The following is a 16,817-nucleotide window of genomic DNA, read 5'->3' as shown; positions in this document are numbered from 1 at the left end:
GAGAGAGAGACATGGAAACGGAATAGATTGAAGAGAAAGAGAGAGAGAGACATGGAAACGGAATAGATTGAAGAGAAAGAGAGAGAGAGAGACATGGAAACGGAATAGATTGAAGAGAAAGAGAGAGAGAGACATGGAAACGGAATAGATTGAAGAAAGAGAGAGAGAGCGAGAGAGCCATGGAAACGGAATAGATTGAAGAGAGAGAGAGAGAGAGAGAGAGAGAGAGAGAGAGAGACACACACATGGAAACTGAATAGATTGAAGAGAGAGAGACATGGAAACATAATAGATTGAAGAGAGAGAGAGATGGAAGCAGAATGGATTGATTGGACATCTCAACCTATTGCCATTAACAGGAATCGAACCTTCAACCTTTGGATTGACAGGCTGCAACACTACCTATAGTGCTATAGCTTTGTCTAGACTGAGGTTGTCTTTTGAACATAAAATTTAACAAGCTCACAAAACGTTGCTATCTGAAAAGTTGTGAGATTGTAGATCGGCTATTTTCACAATGAAGTACGTCATACATTTAAAAAACATACTCTCAAATGAGCATTTCATGTTATCTTTACCGTTTGTACATGTATTCATTGATACAGTCATGTTTTTTGCAATTCAACTTAAATTAGTCTGCATCAAGTGAGGCTTGAACTGGCAACCTTCAGGTTGTGAGGCACACGTTTAAGGGAGAAGCCATTGGACCAACAGACAAGAACCTGTGAAAAAGGATATCACTCAGATGATACAGTTTCACGCAAATAGCTGAAAAATCCTGGGTTTAAGTGTTTTTCAAACTGCTCAAAATTGCGGACAATCTAAGGGCGGAGCTTACTGGTCAACGTGATACATGTGTTCCTCATGAGTCAAGGCACATGTGTAAGCAGGTTTAATGGCTGTCGGCCAAACGAGGCATGACTTTTGCCTGTTTAAAGTTTGCATTTTCAAAAAATCGCTATAGCGCCCCCCTTTGACCAATTGGAGTAAGATTGGTTTCAGTGATATTTGGAATGACCCTCAACATTTCCGCAAAGTTTCAAAGAAATGTGAGTCTGCATGTATGTGTTAGGGGCAGATGAATAATTGTCATAAAACTGCAATATTCATTGGCTCATTAAAGCTTCATTTTTTCACTTATGGAAAATCTTTTGCACATGTTTGTTGGCATAGGTCCAAAGTTCATGTGTAAAACGTTTCGTGCAGATTACTCAAAAATCCCAGGAGGAGATGGTTTTAACTGTTTTTCATATAATTCAAAATGGTGGGAGATCTAAAGGTCAGAGGTCAAAAGTCAGAGTGTGAAAGTTGTTGATCATGAGTAGACGCATATGTATATTGAAGTTTCATGGCTGTAGGTCAAACAGGGCATGAGTTGTACCTGTTCAAAGTTGGCATTTTGCTATAGCGCCATCTTTTGACGAAAGATTGTGAGAATTATTTCTAGATATTTTTTCATGACCATCTACCATATGGCCAAGTTTCGTAAAAAGCGTATGCACGGTTCAGCCAGAACTGCCAAAAGTGGCAGAAGAAAAAAGAGGGGAACATTAAAACAGGTCCAGAGCTGAGCTCTGGCCCCGTAATAAACGACAGCAAAAAACACACAGTATAGACACAGACTCGGAAATATAATAACTCTCTGTATTAAAAGCCAAGGAGTACAAGTGAGTTTTCAAACCTGACACTGGTAAAAAGACAGGTAAGGTTTGAGCCATCCTAACATGGGATGGAAGATGGAAGATCGTTCCACAGTTTGGGGGCTACATCAGAAAACAATCGATCTCTCTGGTCTTCAGCCTTGCTTTTGGGACCACAAAGAAGTGACTGGTCAGCAGACCTCAAAGACCGTGTGAGGTTTTTGACACGCAATAACTCTGACATTGGTGCCAACCCATTTACAGATAAAACAAACAAACATTGCAATCTTAAAGTGGAGGCAATAATTCGGGGAGATGTGCTCAGACCTGTTGATGAGCAACAGCGTTTTGCACTAACTGTAGACGTGACAGGCAGGCTTGGCTAACGCCAACATAAAGTGGATTACAGCAGTGATTCTCAAACATTTTCATGTCAAGGACCCCCAAAATGATTTGTATTTGGCCGCGGACCTAGCCTGGTTCCTGACCATAGACCCCGCCCACTCTCTGAGTGAGCTCCTCTTGGTCTGGTGTTGAAATGTGAGCCAGTGGCTTTTCACGATCGAAGAAAAATCTGTCAAATCAGAGTCAGAGGTGGGGGTGGTCTAACGACAAGCCAATCAGCGAATATCTGCTAAAACGAGCTGTGCGATGACGTCAAATGTGGGCGGATCCGTGAATCTCTTGTGATTGGTTTAGGGAAATTTGAATCCCCTCCCCCTGGTAATCGCGGACATTGCAGACAATTTCAGACTGAAGCTCCACGCAGCTTCAGGCTGATAATCAGGCTACCGCGGACCCCCATCTGAGAATGTTTTGTGCCAGGGACTCCCAGAATAAAAAAAAAAGAAATAGCAGAAGTAAAAGCTTGTAGGCTATATAATTTTGAATAGCCAATGGATAAAATGGTTAAAATGATTGTGATGCTGTATTAACAAATTTTGCTGGGGACCCCTGCTACCCCCCATGGACCCCCACTTTGAGAACCAATGCATTACAGTAGTCGAGGCGGGTTGAGGAAAAAGCATGGATGAGCTTTTTGAATTAAATAAAAGAGATAAAGAATGGATGAAAGCCTCAGCTGATAAAAAAACTAGATTCAACAACAGAGCTTATCTGTTTGCCAACCTTAAAATCACTGTCAAATTTGACACCAAGGTTAGTGACTACTGGTTTTAAAAATGGCTGCAGGGAACCTAGGTCCAGAGAAGAGGTATCGCAGGCAATGCTGGGTCTAAACACCAAACGCCAAATGAACATTTTGATTTTAGTTCAGGGCCATCCACACGACAATCCAGCAATATGTTTAGGAAGAATTTGCATTGCATGTCCCTGCATGTTTTTCCATAAATACCCTCTGATGAAGACCTACACCACATACCTGATGGTTGAGGCACAAACAACATGAGGTCATTTCTCTCTCTCTCTCTATCATTCTCTGTGTGTGTGTGTGTGTGTGTGTGTGTGTGTGTGTGTGTGTGTGTGTGTGTGTGTGTGCGTGCGCGCGCGCGCGTGCGTGCGTGCGGGGTCAGCATGTCCGTGGCAAGACTTGTCTATGTCACATTTTGTATTTTGGTTATAATGTGTACATAATCTATCCTAAATATTCAAAATGTTTTTTTTAAATCATTTGTTTGAATGATTTTGGTGACTCGATTTTGGTTTTGGTGACTCGTCATCCCGACTGGTGTCGGGATGACTTGCTCATTAATATGTTGCAGGAGATTTGTTGTGTTGGTACCCGTACATGATTACATCAGGTGAGGATGCAAGACAAGACAGACAGCTAGAAGTAATGTTCATTCTTTCGTTGTTCCACTGGCTTACCTTACGCATGGTCTGAGACTTTCTCATCAACATCAAATACTTGTTCACCGTAACGGAAACCACAACTCTTGAAACTAACAAATGAGTGGGGCAGTGTGAATTAACACAGGATTGACCCCGGCAGCATATCAATGGTGCACAAGTGTTACGTGTTTATTAAGTTACTACTATTTTTCAACCACATCTAATGAGACAAGACATCAGTTGAATGAGTTTGGGAACAGACCTCATGAGACAAAAGACATAGTATACAACACATTATTTCTGATGGGAAAATGAATTGCAACAACTATGCAGTAAGTGAAGAAAAGGCACTTGGAAAGACACTTTCTGACAAACCATATACCTCATTTGACAAGACATTTCCAGCAGACAGAGAACTGAGACTAGGGAACTGAAATCTCAGCCATGTATTTGTGTACCATACATGGAACTGGATAGAGCTCTCTCATCGTTATTCTACTGTAAGTATTTGTCTCATCAGCAAGAACTGCACGCGATGGTGAAGAAAGAGAACTTGGTTAGACACTTGCGGACAAACCACACATCATTTGACTAGACATTTCCACCAGACAGAGAACTGAGACTAAGGAACTAAGCTAAGGAACTGAAATTTCAACCATTGCCCAAAACCATGCTAAAAATATCAAGTGCAATCATCAGTATGTTAATCATAAACAATGTTTTTATTATTGTTTGATGTGCATTACACTTTTTTCATAATTATACATATTAAACTGTTTACTTTTTCTTCTTGCTTTATTTGAATTAGGGGTCTATAATAAGATGAAAAGGCAGTGGCTAAATAGATCTGCCCAGATTCATGCCCACAATGAAACTGTTGGGGCACTGTTCTCACCTTCTTGAATTAGCACTCACGTCACAAATGTGTTTCGTTGTGAGCTTGTAGATCTTTTTTTTTTTTTTTTTTTTAAGTGGAAAAAAATACATGTGTGTGTGTGTGTGTGTGTGTGTGTGTGTGTGTGTGTGTGTGTGTGTGTGTGTGTGTGTGTGTGTGTGTGTGTGTGTGTGTGTGTGTGTGTGTGCGTGCGTGTGCGTGCGTGTGAACCTTTCAACAGTTAGTGTCATAGCTCCACCCTTTGCCAGACTCAGCTGATAGAAAAAAACAGGGTTTTATTCTGACTCTCCTCACTGACGACACACAGAGACAGACCGTAAGATTCACCTTCAGATCAAACGCAACTTTCAGTGAGGGAGGACAGACTGTCTGTCCACAGCTACAGGAGGGAATACTGACCCAGACCACTTTAACCTGCTGCTTATGCTGCTGGACTTTAACAAGAACCAGGATTCAAAGTGAAAGTCAACTTCAGGGAACATTCTAGCGGAGAGAGTGTTACCACCACTGACTGGCTGATTTCACCACCACTGACTGGCTTGAACAGTGTGTCTGTAGCTTCACTCAGAGACTAAATGGCTTCCAAGTTGTCTCGCCCTGAAGAGGATTATTCCTGCCCTGTGTGTTGTGACATCTTTAAAGATCCTGTTATCCTGTCCTGTAGCCACAGCTTCTGTAAAGACTGTCTGCAGGAATGGTGGAGAGGGAAGGTAATAAAGGAATGTCCAGTTTGTAAAGAGAGACATTCAGTGGATCCACCCAGAAACCTGGCTCTGAAGAACCTGTGTGAGGCCTTCATACGGGAGAGACACCAGAGAGCTTCAACAGGGTCTGAGGTTCTCTGCAGTCTGCATGCTGAGAAACTCAAACTGTTCTGTCTGGAATGTCAGCATTCAGTGTGTCTTGTGTGTCGAGATTCTAAAAATCACACCGACCACAGTTTCAGACCCATCGATGAAGTTCTAGCTGCACTAGATCACAAGAAGAAAGTCCAGAAATCACTGAAGCCTTTACAGGAGAAACTGGAGGTCTTTAATACATTCAAAACAAACTATGATCAAACAGCAGAACACATTCAGTTCCAGACTCAGCACACAGAGATTCAGATTAAGACACATTTTAAGAAGATTCGTCAATTTCTACAAGAGGAAGAGGATGCTAGGATTGCTGCACTGTGGGAGGAAGAGCAACAGAAGAGTCAGATGATGAAGGAGAAGATTGAGAGTCTAAACGGAGACATAAAAACTCTTTCAAACACAATCAGAGCCATAGAGGAGGAGCTGAGAGCTGAACACGTCTCATTCCTGCAGAACTACAAGACCACAATGCAAAGAGTCCAGTTCACACTGCAGGACCCACAGCCGGTCTCAGGAGCACTGATAGACGTGACCAAACACCTGAGTAACCTGACCTTCAGAGTCTGGGACAAGATGAAGGACATTGTCTCCTACACTCCTGTCATTCTGGATCCCAACACTGCCTATCGAGAATACATCCTGTCTGATGATCTGACCAGTGTGAAACGTGGAGAGAAACAGCAGCTTCCTGACAACCCAGAGAGGTTTGACCACTATGGCTTCATCCTGGGTTCTGAGGGCTTTAACTCAGGGACTCACAGCTGGGATGTTGAGGTTGGAGACAATACAAACTGGTCAGTAGGTATGCAAGCAGAGTCCTTTCAGAGGAAGGGAGACAAAGTGGGTCAATTCTGGAGAATAAGGTTACTGCAAGGTAAATACTTAGCACGCTCCTCACCAGGTTCAGAAACTGATCTCTCAGTGAAACAGGAACCCCAGAGGATCAGAGTCCTGCTGGACTGGAAGAAAGGAAAGCTGTCCTTCTCTGATCCTGACACTAACACACACCTACACACCTTCACACACACTTTCACTGAGACACTCTTTCCATACTTTCACATAAGTCATGGTGTTTCTGTGAAGATATTACCAGTGAAGGTCAGTGTAACACTGGAACAATGTCAAATCAAGTCAATTTGATTTATGAAGCATGTTTAAAAACAACCAGATTGGCGCTCGGGTGGCGCAGTGGTAAAGTCCCTGCCCACCACCAAGGAGGTTTGTGGGTTCGAATCCACCGTGATGCATCCGGCTTTGTCGAGCGTCTACACGAATACAATTGGCCCGTGTTCGTGGGAGGGAAGCCCGGCGGGGAGGGTGATAATGGTCATTGCGCGGGCTGGGGGCGGCACCTGTCAGCGGGGAGTGTTGGACGGGAGGAGTAGGACGAAGGCTCTACGTCCTCCTGGTGGGGGCTCCTCACTGGCAAGTGAGTCAGTAGGATACAAAAGCAGTGACAACACAGGAATGTGTGTGGGGAGGATTTAATTGGCATAACGACTAAATTGGGGAGAAAAAGGGGTAAAAAGTAATCGGCTACTCTAAATAAAAAAAACATTTAAGTGGTGGTGGTGATGATGATGATGATGATGACAAACTATGGAGTCTTTAAAGAGTAATACCTGTTGATTTTAGATTCCATATGATTGTGTTGTGGTCGAGGACGGTCAACATGAACAAGTGTCTCTCTGATCTGTGATGTCATCGTCATCTACACCAGTGATTCTCAAGATGTGGGCCATGAGGATTTCATTGATAATATAACTTTAATATAAAAGGAAACAATGTAAAAACAATAATAATAATGTTGGGGAGTCGGGGTACTTTACTAAGATATATCAGAGTAATAATATGATTGTTGTTGTATTTCTATACAGTTTACTCATAAAATATAGAATCACCATGTTGCATACATCTCAAAAGCATTCTAATTCTAAATCTTTTCTTTGGGTAATTATTGCATGATTTAGTGTGTTACATTGTGCCATTTTCAATCATGGTGATGTTCTTTAACATTAGATTGTATATTAGTTTACATTTGTTGCATTGATCTCTGTGTGTGTCGACACAGTGTGTTTTAACTTTTCACTGATGATGCTTTTTGTAATCAAAACATGTATCTATTCCCACTTAAAACCCTTTTTGGTAACACTTTTTATTTGTCTCACTATGGATCATTAAAGAATAATATTTGTGCATCTGTCAAACCTCTGTGGACATTCACTTTGTTATGTTGGTGTGTGAGTGTTCCTTTAGTCTTCTTTGTGCATTGAGTGACAGGAACCTGAGGGTAGAAACCATAGAGTTATATCTAGAGGGCGGACTGCCCGCCCCCAGCTATTCATTTCAATGAAAGTTGCTCACTTTGAAGCATAGACATATAAAGGTAGACGCCTCCTCCGGCTCTGAGGCGTCTGTATTTTGGGCGTCTGTAGTTCGGCAGGCGTCTGCAGTTCGGTAGGCCAATCAGAGGCCTACCGAACGTCCCCTTCTGTGACGCACGGAGGGAGGAAGCAATACAAGGTATTGCGATACAGGTCGCTCCAATTAACTGCAGAGGCCAACGAGGTATCTAGGTTTCTATATCTATGGTTTGAAGCGTGCGGAAGTACCTCCTACTGTACTTCCGCATTTGGACACCAAATTTGGGTGCCCAAATGCGGAAGTCTTGAGCACCGAGCAGGCGCACTAGGGTTTCAAACTGTAGAAGCATGTGCAGTAGCGTTTTAAATGCGGAAGCATTGCAATCTCGGATTTGACCACCAGGCGACGGCCACTTCACTGTTCTACCCATAGATATAGAAATCTAGATACCTCATTGGCCGCTGCAGTTCATTGGAGCGACCTGTATCGCGGCCGCCATATTAGAAGGGGCACGCTTCCTGACTCCTGGCCAATCACAGCGCGTCTTTTCCAGGACTTGTATACCGTTGTATTTTTTATACAACTAGATTCTGCCAAGTCTCGGAAAAGACGCGCTGTGATTGGCTAGCAATCAGGAAGCGTGCCCCCTCTAATATGGCAGCAATCAAACCAGAGACATTGTAACCACATGGTCATCTCTGTGACTATTTACCTACTAGTGACTCTTCACCAATCAGTGTGCCACATTCATTATCTTCTGACATATTCTTCTGAGATAAAATAATTCTGCAATATGATAGGGATGGGGATCGTTCATTTGTATACAATTTGATCCCATAATCAATCCTGCATATCGGTCCAATTCATTATCAATCCCACTATCGATCCTTTTCTATTGTTGTTAGTTGTTGGCAAATTGATGATAATCTGGGCCACTTTATCACTTTCATTACATTTGGTTGGTAAACAATTATTGTCTCCGCCAGGCCGAAAGGCATGGCGAGAGAGTATGTTTTCCACCCCGTCCGTCCGTCCGTCCTTGTGTCCGTCCGTCTGTGACCAGCTAATCTCTGGCACCGTTGTCTTTATCGCAGCGAAACTGTGCACTCACACTCCCTGGATGCCAATTCAGAACCTTTGCCCCAAATTTTTCTCATGGGCCTTTTATAGCGCCACCAGGAGGCCGATTTGTGCAAAACAATTTTTTTGACAGTACTCCTACAGATTTTGTCCAAAAGTCACGCAAATCGGTACACAGTATCTCTATAGTCATTAAACGAAACGGGTCTTTCAGATTTCTCATATTCCATCCTGATTGGCTAAAAATGTCTTCCAAAGTTTGCAGGAGTGCTCCGTTTTGAACAAAATGCCTCAAATCATGAACACAGCATGCAATTTCCGTGAAATTTTGCACGCACAGTCCCATTAGGCAGAGGAAGAACTACCATTTGAATTTTGTCAAATCAGCCTCATGGTGACGCTATAACAGGCCGATTCGTGTTTTTACCTATAACTGCACCGATCTGTGTAAAACTTTGTATGCAAACGCCCTAGAGGTCAAGGAAAAACCTTTGCCCTGCATTTTTCACATCTGCCTTTATAGCGCCACCAGGAGGCCGACTTATGTAAAACACATTATTTTATACTACTCCTTCCAATTTTATCCAAATTTCACGCAAATCGGTACACATGATCTCGACGGATGTGTTTGATTTTTTATATTCCATACTGATTGGCTAAGATTGACATCTAAAGTTTGCATTATTGGCTTGTTTTGAACAACATTCCGCAAATCATGAACGCAGCGTCCAATTGCGCTCAAACTTTGCACGCACATTCACACTATGTTGAGGAACAAATACTACCCTTTTAACATTGGCCTGTTATAGCGCCACCAACAGGTCTAATTTAGCGAAACAAATGTTTTTAACAAAATGCCTCAAATCATGAATGCAGTCAGTGTCCGATTGTCGTGCAAGGCCTAAGAAGAAATGGCACCCTTGTCACGTTGGCTTATTATAGCGCCACCAGGAGGCCACAATAGCCTACCTGACCTGGCGGAGACCTGTGCTCCGAGGAGCACTTTTTCTAGTTGCATATCGTCTCTGTCGGGTGGAAACCTCTCATGTCCAAAACGCTTCACGCTGCGTCTAGAGCTTGTATATCTGCTAGTAGGTGTTTGTGTGTGCGCGTGTGCGCGTGCGTGCGTGCGTGCGTGCTTGCGTGCGTGCGTGCGTGCGTGCGTGCGTGCGTGTGTGTGTGAGAGGTTAAACTACAGTATACATCATTCATATGAGGACCAAAATTCCCAACAAATTTAATAAGACATCCAATCCACTTTATAATAGGGCACATTTAAAACAACAGCGTTGAACCAAAGTGCTGTGCACTCAGACTTAAAACTGTGAAAAAGGGTACAATACCATGAGAAAAGGATAAACCACACAAAAACAAAATAGATAAACGACAGCAAAAAACACACAGTATAGACACAGACTCTCGGAAATATACTAACTCTCTGTCTTAAAAGCCTAGGAGTACAAGTGAGTTTTCAAACCTGATTTACAGACAGGCAAGGTTAGAGCCTTCCTAACATGGGATGGATGATCTTTCCACAGTTTTGGGGCTACAGCAGAGAACAATCGATCCCTCTGGTCTTCAGCCTTGCTTTTGAGACCACAAAGCAGTGACTGGTCAGCAGACCTCCAACACCTTGTGGGGTTTTTGACCTGCAAAAACTCCGACATTGGTGCTAACCCATTTAGAGATTAAAATACAAACATTGCAATCTTAAACTGGATCCTATATGAACAGGGAGCCAGTGGAGGCAATAATTCGGGGAGAGGTAATCAGACTTCCCTCTTGATGAGCAACAGCGTTTTGCACAAACTGTAGCCGTGACAGGCAGGCTTGGTTAACGCCAACATACAGTAGAGTGCATTACAGCAGTGGTTCTCAAACGTTTTCATGTCAAGGACCCCCAAAATGATTTGTATTTGGCCGCGGACCCCCATCTGAGAATGTTTTAGTAAGTAAGTAAGTACATTTTATTTGTATAGCACATTTCACAGAGAGGACTCACAAAGTGGTTTACATAAACAGAAATAAATATAGCAAAAAACAATCAAATGAAAAAGAAACAGAACAAACAGTGCCATGGACTTCCAGAACAGAAGATTTGTGTAAAAAAAAAAAAAAAAGGCAGAAGTACAAGCTTGTAGGCTACTGTATAGTTTTGAATAGCCAATAGATAAAGTGGTTAAAATGATTGTGATGCTGTATTAACACATTTTGCTGGGGACCCCCACTTTCAGAACCAATGCATTACAGTAGACTGGATGAAAGCCTCAGCGGATAAAAAACTAGATTCAACAACAGATCTGTTTGCCAAGCTTAAATTCACTGTCAAATTTGACACCAAGGTTAGTGACTACTGGCTTTAAAAATGGCTGCAGAGTACCCTGGGGCCTGTTCCTCGAAAGGTGAATTAAATAAGCCTGGATTTAAGTCAAATCCAGGCTTGACAAAGTCGGGTCCGTATAGCCTGGTTTATTCGGTTCCTGGAACGCCAAGCCAGGCTGAAAAGGAGCGACTTTGTCGAGCTAGGCCTTGTCAAGTCAGGCTGTGTCGAGCCAGGATAATGAAGCCAGGCTTCACTTATTTCTATAAAAGACCATGAAAGTCGATAGCAGAATCCTTGAACTTGACCAATCATGGAGCCCAAAACCAGAGCGGCGTTCTTCTCTGTGGCTGAACAGCAGCACTGCAGCAGCTCATGGAATCTTACAAGGAAGTAAAATTTATAATAAGCAAGAAAGGAAACACGGCCGCAATAAATATAGATCCAGGGAAAAAGCGTGGCAAAGTATTGCCGACAAATTAAATGCACAAGTTGTCCAAAAATATGCAATTAATTTATATACAAATCCATAAATATATAATTCAGTTAGGTTTAAACATAAGGAGTTTAAGTGAATGTTGGAATTATAATTATAAACACTTAGAATAATTTTCTAATTTCAAATTTCTAAAATCGAAGATCTACAAGGGAAAAGCTTGCCTTTTGGCGGCCGGGGGTCCACGGTCCACGGGGGTCCGGGAGTACACGGGGGGCCGGGCCCCCCGTGTACTCCCGGACCCCCAACAGAGGTCTGGGGTATACGGGGGTCCACGGGGGCGGGGGTCCACGGGGGTCCGGAGGTCCATGGGGGTCCGGGGGTCCACGGGGGTCCGGGGGTCCATGGGGGTCCGGGGGTCCACGGGGGTCCGGAGATCCATGGGGGTCCGGGGGTCCGGGGGTCCACGGGGGTCCGGAGGTCCATGGGGGTCCGGGGGTCCACGGGGGTCCGGAGGTACACAGGGGGCCGGGGGTACACGGGGGCGGGGGTCCATGGGGGGCCGGGGACCCCCGGCCGCCATAAGACAAAAACATTTCGGGCTTGTAGATCTTTGATTTTCGCATAAGAATTGAATAAGTGTAGAAAAACTCATTGGTTTATGATTGGAGTCATTGGACTAACAGCTACAGCTATTTCACAAAACTTGAAGAACAAGGCACTGGATTAATAAAGCTTGGCTGTTAGCCTGCTCCTGACCAGGCTAACTTCACAGCTAAATTGCCATGGTAACTAAGCTAGGCTTGCTTCAATTCTTTTTTGAGGAATCGGATAAGGCTAAACTTAGCCAGGGTGAACTGGCTAAACTAATCTTCAAGATAATTCACCTTTTGAGGAACCGACTCAGCTCTAATCCTGGCTAAATTAAGCCAGGATAGGTGGTAAAGCCAGGCTTTAGCTCTAATTCACCTTTTGAGGAACAGGCCCCAGGTCCAGAGAAGAGGCAGGCAATGCTGGGTCTAAACGCCAAATGAGCATTTTGATTTTAGTTTAGGGCCATCCACACGTTTATGTCCCTGACAATCCAGCAATAATATGTTTAGGAATTATTTGCATTGCATGTCCCTGCATGTTTTCCCATAAATACCCTCTGATGAAGACCTCACACCACATACCTGTTTGATTATATCAATGATCATCTGTGGCACAAACAACATGAGGGCGTTTCTCTCTTTCTGTGTGTGTGTGTGTGTGTGTGTGTGTGTGTGTGTGTGTGTGTGTGTGTGTGTGTGTGTGTGTGTGTGTGTGTGTGTGTGTATGTGTATGTGTATGTGTATGTGTATGTGTGTGTGTGTGTGTGTGTGTGTGTGTGTGAGTGAGTGAGTGAGTGTGTGAGTGTGTGTGTGTGCGTGCGTGCATGCGTGTGTGTGTGAGAGAACCTTTCAACAGTTAGTGTGTCATAGCTCCGCCCTTTGCCAGACTCATTTGATAGAAGCCAAAAAAACAAGGTGTTATTCTGACTCTCCTCACTGACGACACACAGAGACAGACCTTAAGATTCCCCTTCAGATCAAACACACAACTTCCCATGAGAGAGGAAAGACTGTCCAAGGACTTTCCACAGCTACAGGAGGGAATACTGACCCAGACTTTAACAAGAACCAGGATTCACAGTGAAAGTCAACGTCAGGGACCATTCTAGAAGAGAGAGTGTTATCAACACTGACTGACTGATTTCCTCGCGTGAACAGAGTGTTAGTAGCTTCACTCAGAGACCAAATGGCTTCCAAGTCGTCTCACCCTGAAGAGGATTATTCCTGTCCTGTGTGTTTTGACATCTTTAAAGATCCTGTTCTCCTGTCCTGTAGCCACAGCTTCTGTAAAGCTGTGGCTTTACAGAAGCTGCAGGAATGGTGGAGAGAGAAGGTAATAAAGGAATGTCCAGTTTGTAAGGAGAGACATTCAGTGGATCCACCCAGAAACCTGTCTCTGAAGAACGTGTGTGAGGCCTTCATACAGGAGAGACATCAGAGAGCTTCAACAGGGTCTGAGGTTCTCTGCAGTCTGCATGCTGAGAAACTCAAACTGTTCTGTCTGGAATGTCAGCAACCAGTGTGTCTTGTGTGTCGAGATTCTAAAAATCACACCGACCACGGATTCAGACCCATCGATGAAGCTGCACTTGATCACATGGAGGACGTCCTGAAATCACTGAAGCCTTTACAAGAGAAACTGAAGGTATTTAATAAATTCAAAACAAACTATGATGAAACAACAGAACACATTCAGTTCCAGACTCAGAACACAGAGATGCAGATTAAAGAACAGTTTAAGAAGATGCGTCAGTTTCTACAAGAGGAAGAGGATGCTAGGATTGCTGTACTGAGGGAGGAAGAGCAGCAGAAGAGTCAGATGATGAAGGAGAAGACTGAGGGTCTAAACAGAGACATCTCAACTCTTTCAAACACAATCAGAGCTATAGAGGAGGAGCTGAGAACTGAACACATCTCATTCCTGCAGAACTACAAGACCACAATGCAAAGAGTCTTTGCAGAGTTCACACTGCAGGACCCACAGCCGGTCTCATCAGGAGCACTGATAGACGTGACCAAACACCTGAGCAACCTGACCTTCAGAGTCTGGGACAAGATGAAGGACATGGTCTCCTACACTCCTGTCATTCTGGATCCCAACACTGCCCATCCAGAATACATCCTGTCTGATGATCTGACCAGTGTGAAACGTGGAGAGAAACAGCAGCTTCCTGACAACCCAGAAAGGTTTGACCACTATGGCTTCATCCTGGGTTCTGAGGGCTTTAACTCAGGGACTCACAGCTGGGATGTTGAGGTTAGAGACAATACGTACTGGTCAGTAGGTGTTTTAGCAGAGTCCTTTCAGAGGAAGGGAGACAAAGCGGGTCAATTCTGGAGAATAAGGTTCGCTGAAGGTAAATATGCAGCACGCTCCGCATCAGGTCCACCCACTGATCTCTCAGTGAAGCAGAACCCCCAGAGGATCAGAGTCCAGCTGGACTGGAAGAAAAGAAAGCTGTCCTTCTCTGATCCTGACACTAACACACACCTACACACCTTCACACACACTTTTACTGACACACTCTTTCCATACATTAACACTGGTCAGATTGGTGGTTCTCTGAAGATGCTACCAGTGAAGGTCAGTGTAACACTGGAACAATGTCAAGTCAAGTCAAGTCAATTTTATTTATGAAACGCTTTTAAAAACAACCAGGTTGGCGCTCGGATGGGTTAGTTGTAAAGTCCCTGCCCACCACCACGGAGGTTGTGGGTTCGAATCCTCCGTGATGCATCCGGCTTTGTCGAGCGTCTACACGAACACAATTGGCCCGTGTTCGTGGGAGGGAAGCCCGGCGGGGAGAGAGTGATAATGGTCATTGCGCGGGCTGGGGGCGGCACCTGTCAGCGGGGAGTGTTGGGCGGGAGGAGTAGGACGAAGGCTCTTCGTCCTCCTGGTGGGGGCTCCTCACTGGCAAGTGAGTCAGTAGGAGACGACAGCAGTGACAACACAGAAATGTTTGTGGGGAGGAATTAATTGGCATAATGACTAAATTGAGGAGAAAGAGGGGTAAAAAGTAATCGGCTACTCTAAATAAAAAAACATTTAAAAACATTTAAAAGTGGTGGTGATGATGATGATGATGATGATGATGATGATGACGACAAACTATGGAGTCTTTAAAGAGTAATACCTGTTGATTTTATAATCCATATGATTGTGTTGTGGTCGAGGACGGTCAACATGAACAAGTGTCTCTCTGATCTGTGATGTCATCATCATCTACACCAGTGATTCTCAAGATGTGGGCCATGAGGATTTTATTGATAATATAACTTTAATATAAAAGGAAACAATGTAAAAACAACAATAATAATGTTGGGGAGTCGGGGTACTTTACTAAGATATATCAGAGTAATAATATGATACTTTTATTGTTGTATTCTACACAGTTTACACATAAAATATAGAATCACCATGTTGCATACATCTCAAAAGCATTCTAATTCTAAATCTTTTCTTTGGGTAATTATTGCATGATTTAGTGTGTTACATTGTGCCGTTTTCAATCATGGTGATGTTCTTTAACATTAAATTGTATATTAGTTTACATTTGTTGCATTGATCTCTGTGTGTGTCGACACAGTGTGTTTTTACTTTTCATGGCAGACTGATGATGCTTTTTGTAACCAAAACATGTATCTATTCCCACTTAAAACCCTTTTTGGTAACGCTTTTAATTTGTCTCACTATGGATCATTAATAAAGAATAATATGTTTTGCATCTGTCAAACCTCTGTGGACATTCACTTTGTTATGTTGGTGTGTGAGTGTTCCTTTAGTCTTCTTAGTGTGTTGAGTGACAGGAAGCTGAGGGGAGAAAGCATAGCGTTATATCTAGAGGGCGGACTGCCCGCCCCCAGCTATTCATTTCAATGAATAGCTGGCTTCCGCCCTCCCTTGGGAAATTTCTGTGTGCGTCACAAAAGGGGACGTTCGGTAGGCCAATCAGAGGCCTACCGAACGTACAAGGTATTGCGATAAAGGTCGCTCCAATGAACTGTAGAGGCCAATGAGGTATCTAGGTTCCTATATCTATGGTTTGAAGCACCCGGAAGTACCTCCTACTGTACTTCCGCATTTGGACACCGACTTTGGGTGCCCAAATGCGGAAGTCTTGAGCACCGAGCAGGCGCACTAGGGTTTCAAACGGTAGAAGCATGCGCAGTAGCGTTTTAAATGCGGAAGCATTGCAATCTCGGATTTGACCACCAGGCGACGGCCACTTCACTGTTCTACCCATAGATATAGAAACCTAGATACCTCATTGGCCGCCGCAGTTCATTGGAGCGACCTGTATCGCGGCCGCCATATTAGAGGAGGCACGCTTTCTGACTCCTGGCCAATCACAGCGCGTCTTTTCCAGGACTTGTATACCGTTGTATTTTTTATACAACTAGATTCTGCCAAGTCTCGGAAAAGACGCGCTGTGATTGGCTAGCAATCAGGAAGCGTGCCCCCTCTAATATGGCGGCAATCAAACCAGAGACATTGTAACCACATGGTCATCTCTGTGACTATTTACCTACTAGTGACTCTTCACCAATCAGTGTGCCACATTAATTATCTTCTGACATATTCTTCTGAGATAAAATAATTCTGCAATATGATAGGGATGGGGATCGTTCATTTGTATACATTTTGATCCCATAATCAATCCTGCATATCGGTCCAATTCATTATCAATCCCACTATCGATCCTTTTCTATTGTTGTTAGTTGTTGGCAAATTGATGCTAATCTGGGCCACTTTATCACTTTCATTACATTTGGTTGGTATACAATTATTGTCTCCGCCAGGCCGAAAGGCATGGCAAGATAGTATGTTTTACCCCCTG

The 16,817-nt window shown here is 43.6% G+C and overlaps 1 protein-coding gene across 1 annotated transcript in view; it reads left to right on the top strand.

Annotated features, from left to right (window-relative positions):
- Positions 1 to 15,771, top strand: part of LOC308096618 (E3 ubiquitin-protein ligase TRIM35-like) — a gene marked incomplete at its 3' end in the record, with an annotated part of 26,749 nt that extends 10,978 nt beyond the window's left edge. The window contains exons 2-3 of the mRNA XM_080444033.1: positions 13,143 to 14,560; positions 15,763 to 15,771. Of these exons, the coding sequence (XP_080300159.1) occupies positions 13,163 to 14,560; positions 15,763 to 15,771 (1,407 nt within the window). The 5' untranslated portion in view covers positions 13,143 to 13,162. The remainder of the gene's footprint in view (positions 1 to 13,142; positions 14,561 to 15,762) is intronic.
- Between the last annotated feature and the right edge of the window lie 1,046 nt (positions 15,772 to 16,817).

This window comes from Gymnoscopelus braueri, assembly GCF_963280865.1.
Source record: "Gymnoscopelus braueri genome assembly, chromosome: 12".
Taxonomy (NCBI): Eukaryota; Metazoa; Chordata; class Actinopteri; order Myctophiformes; family Myctophidae; genus Gymnoscopelus; species Gymnoscopelus braueri.
Note: the sequence above shows the minus strand (reverse complement) of the source record. Positions and strands in the feature narration are given on the sequence as shown.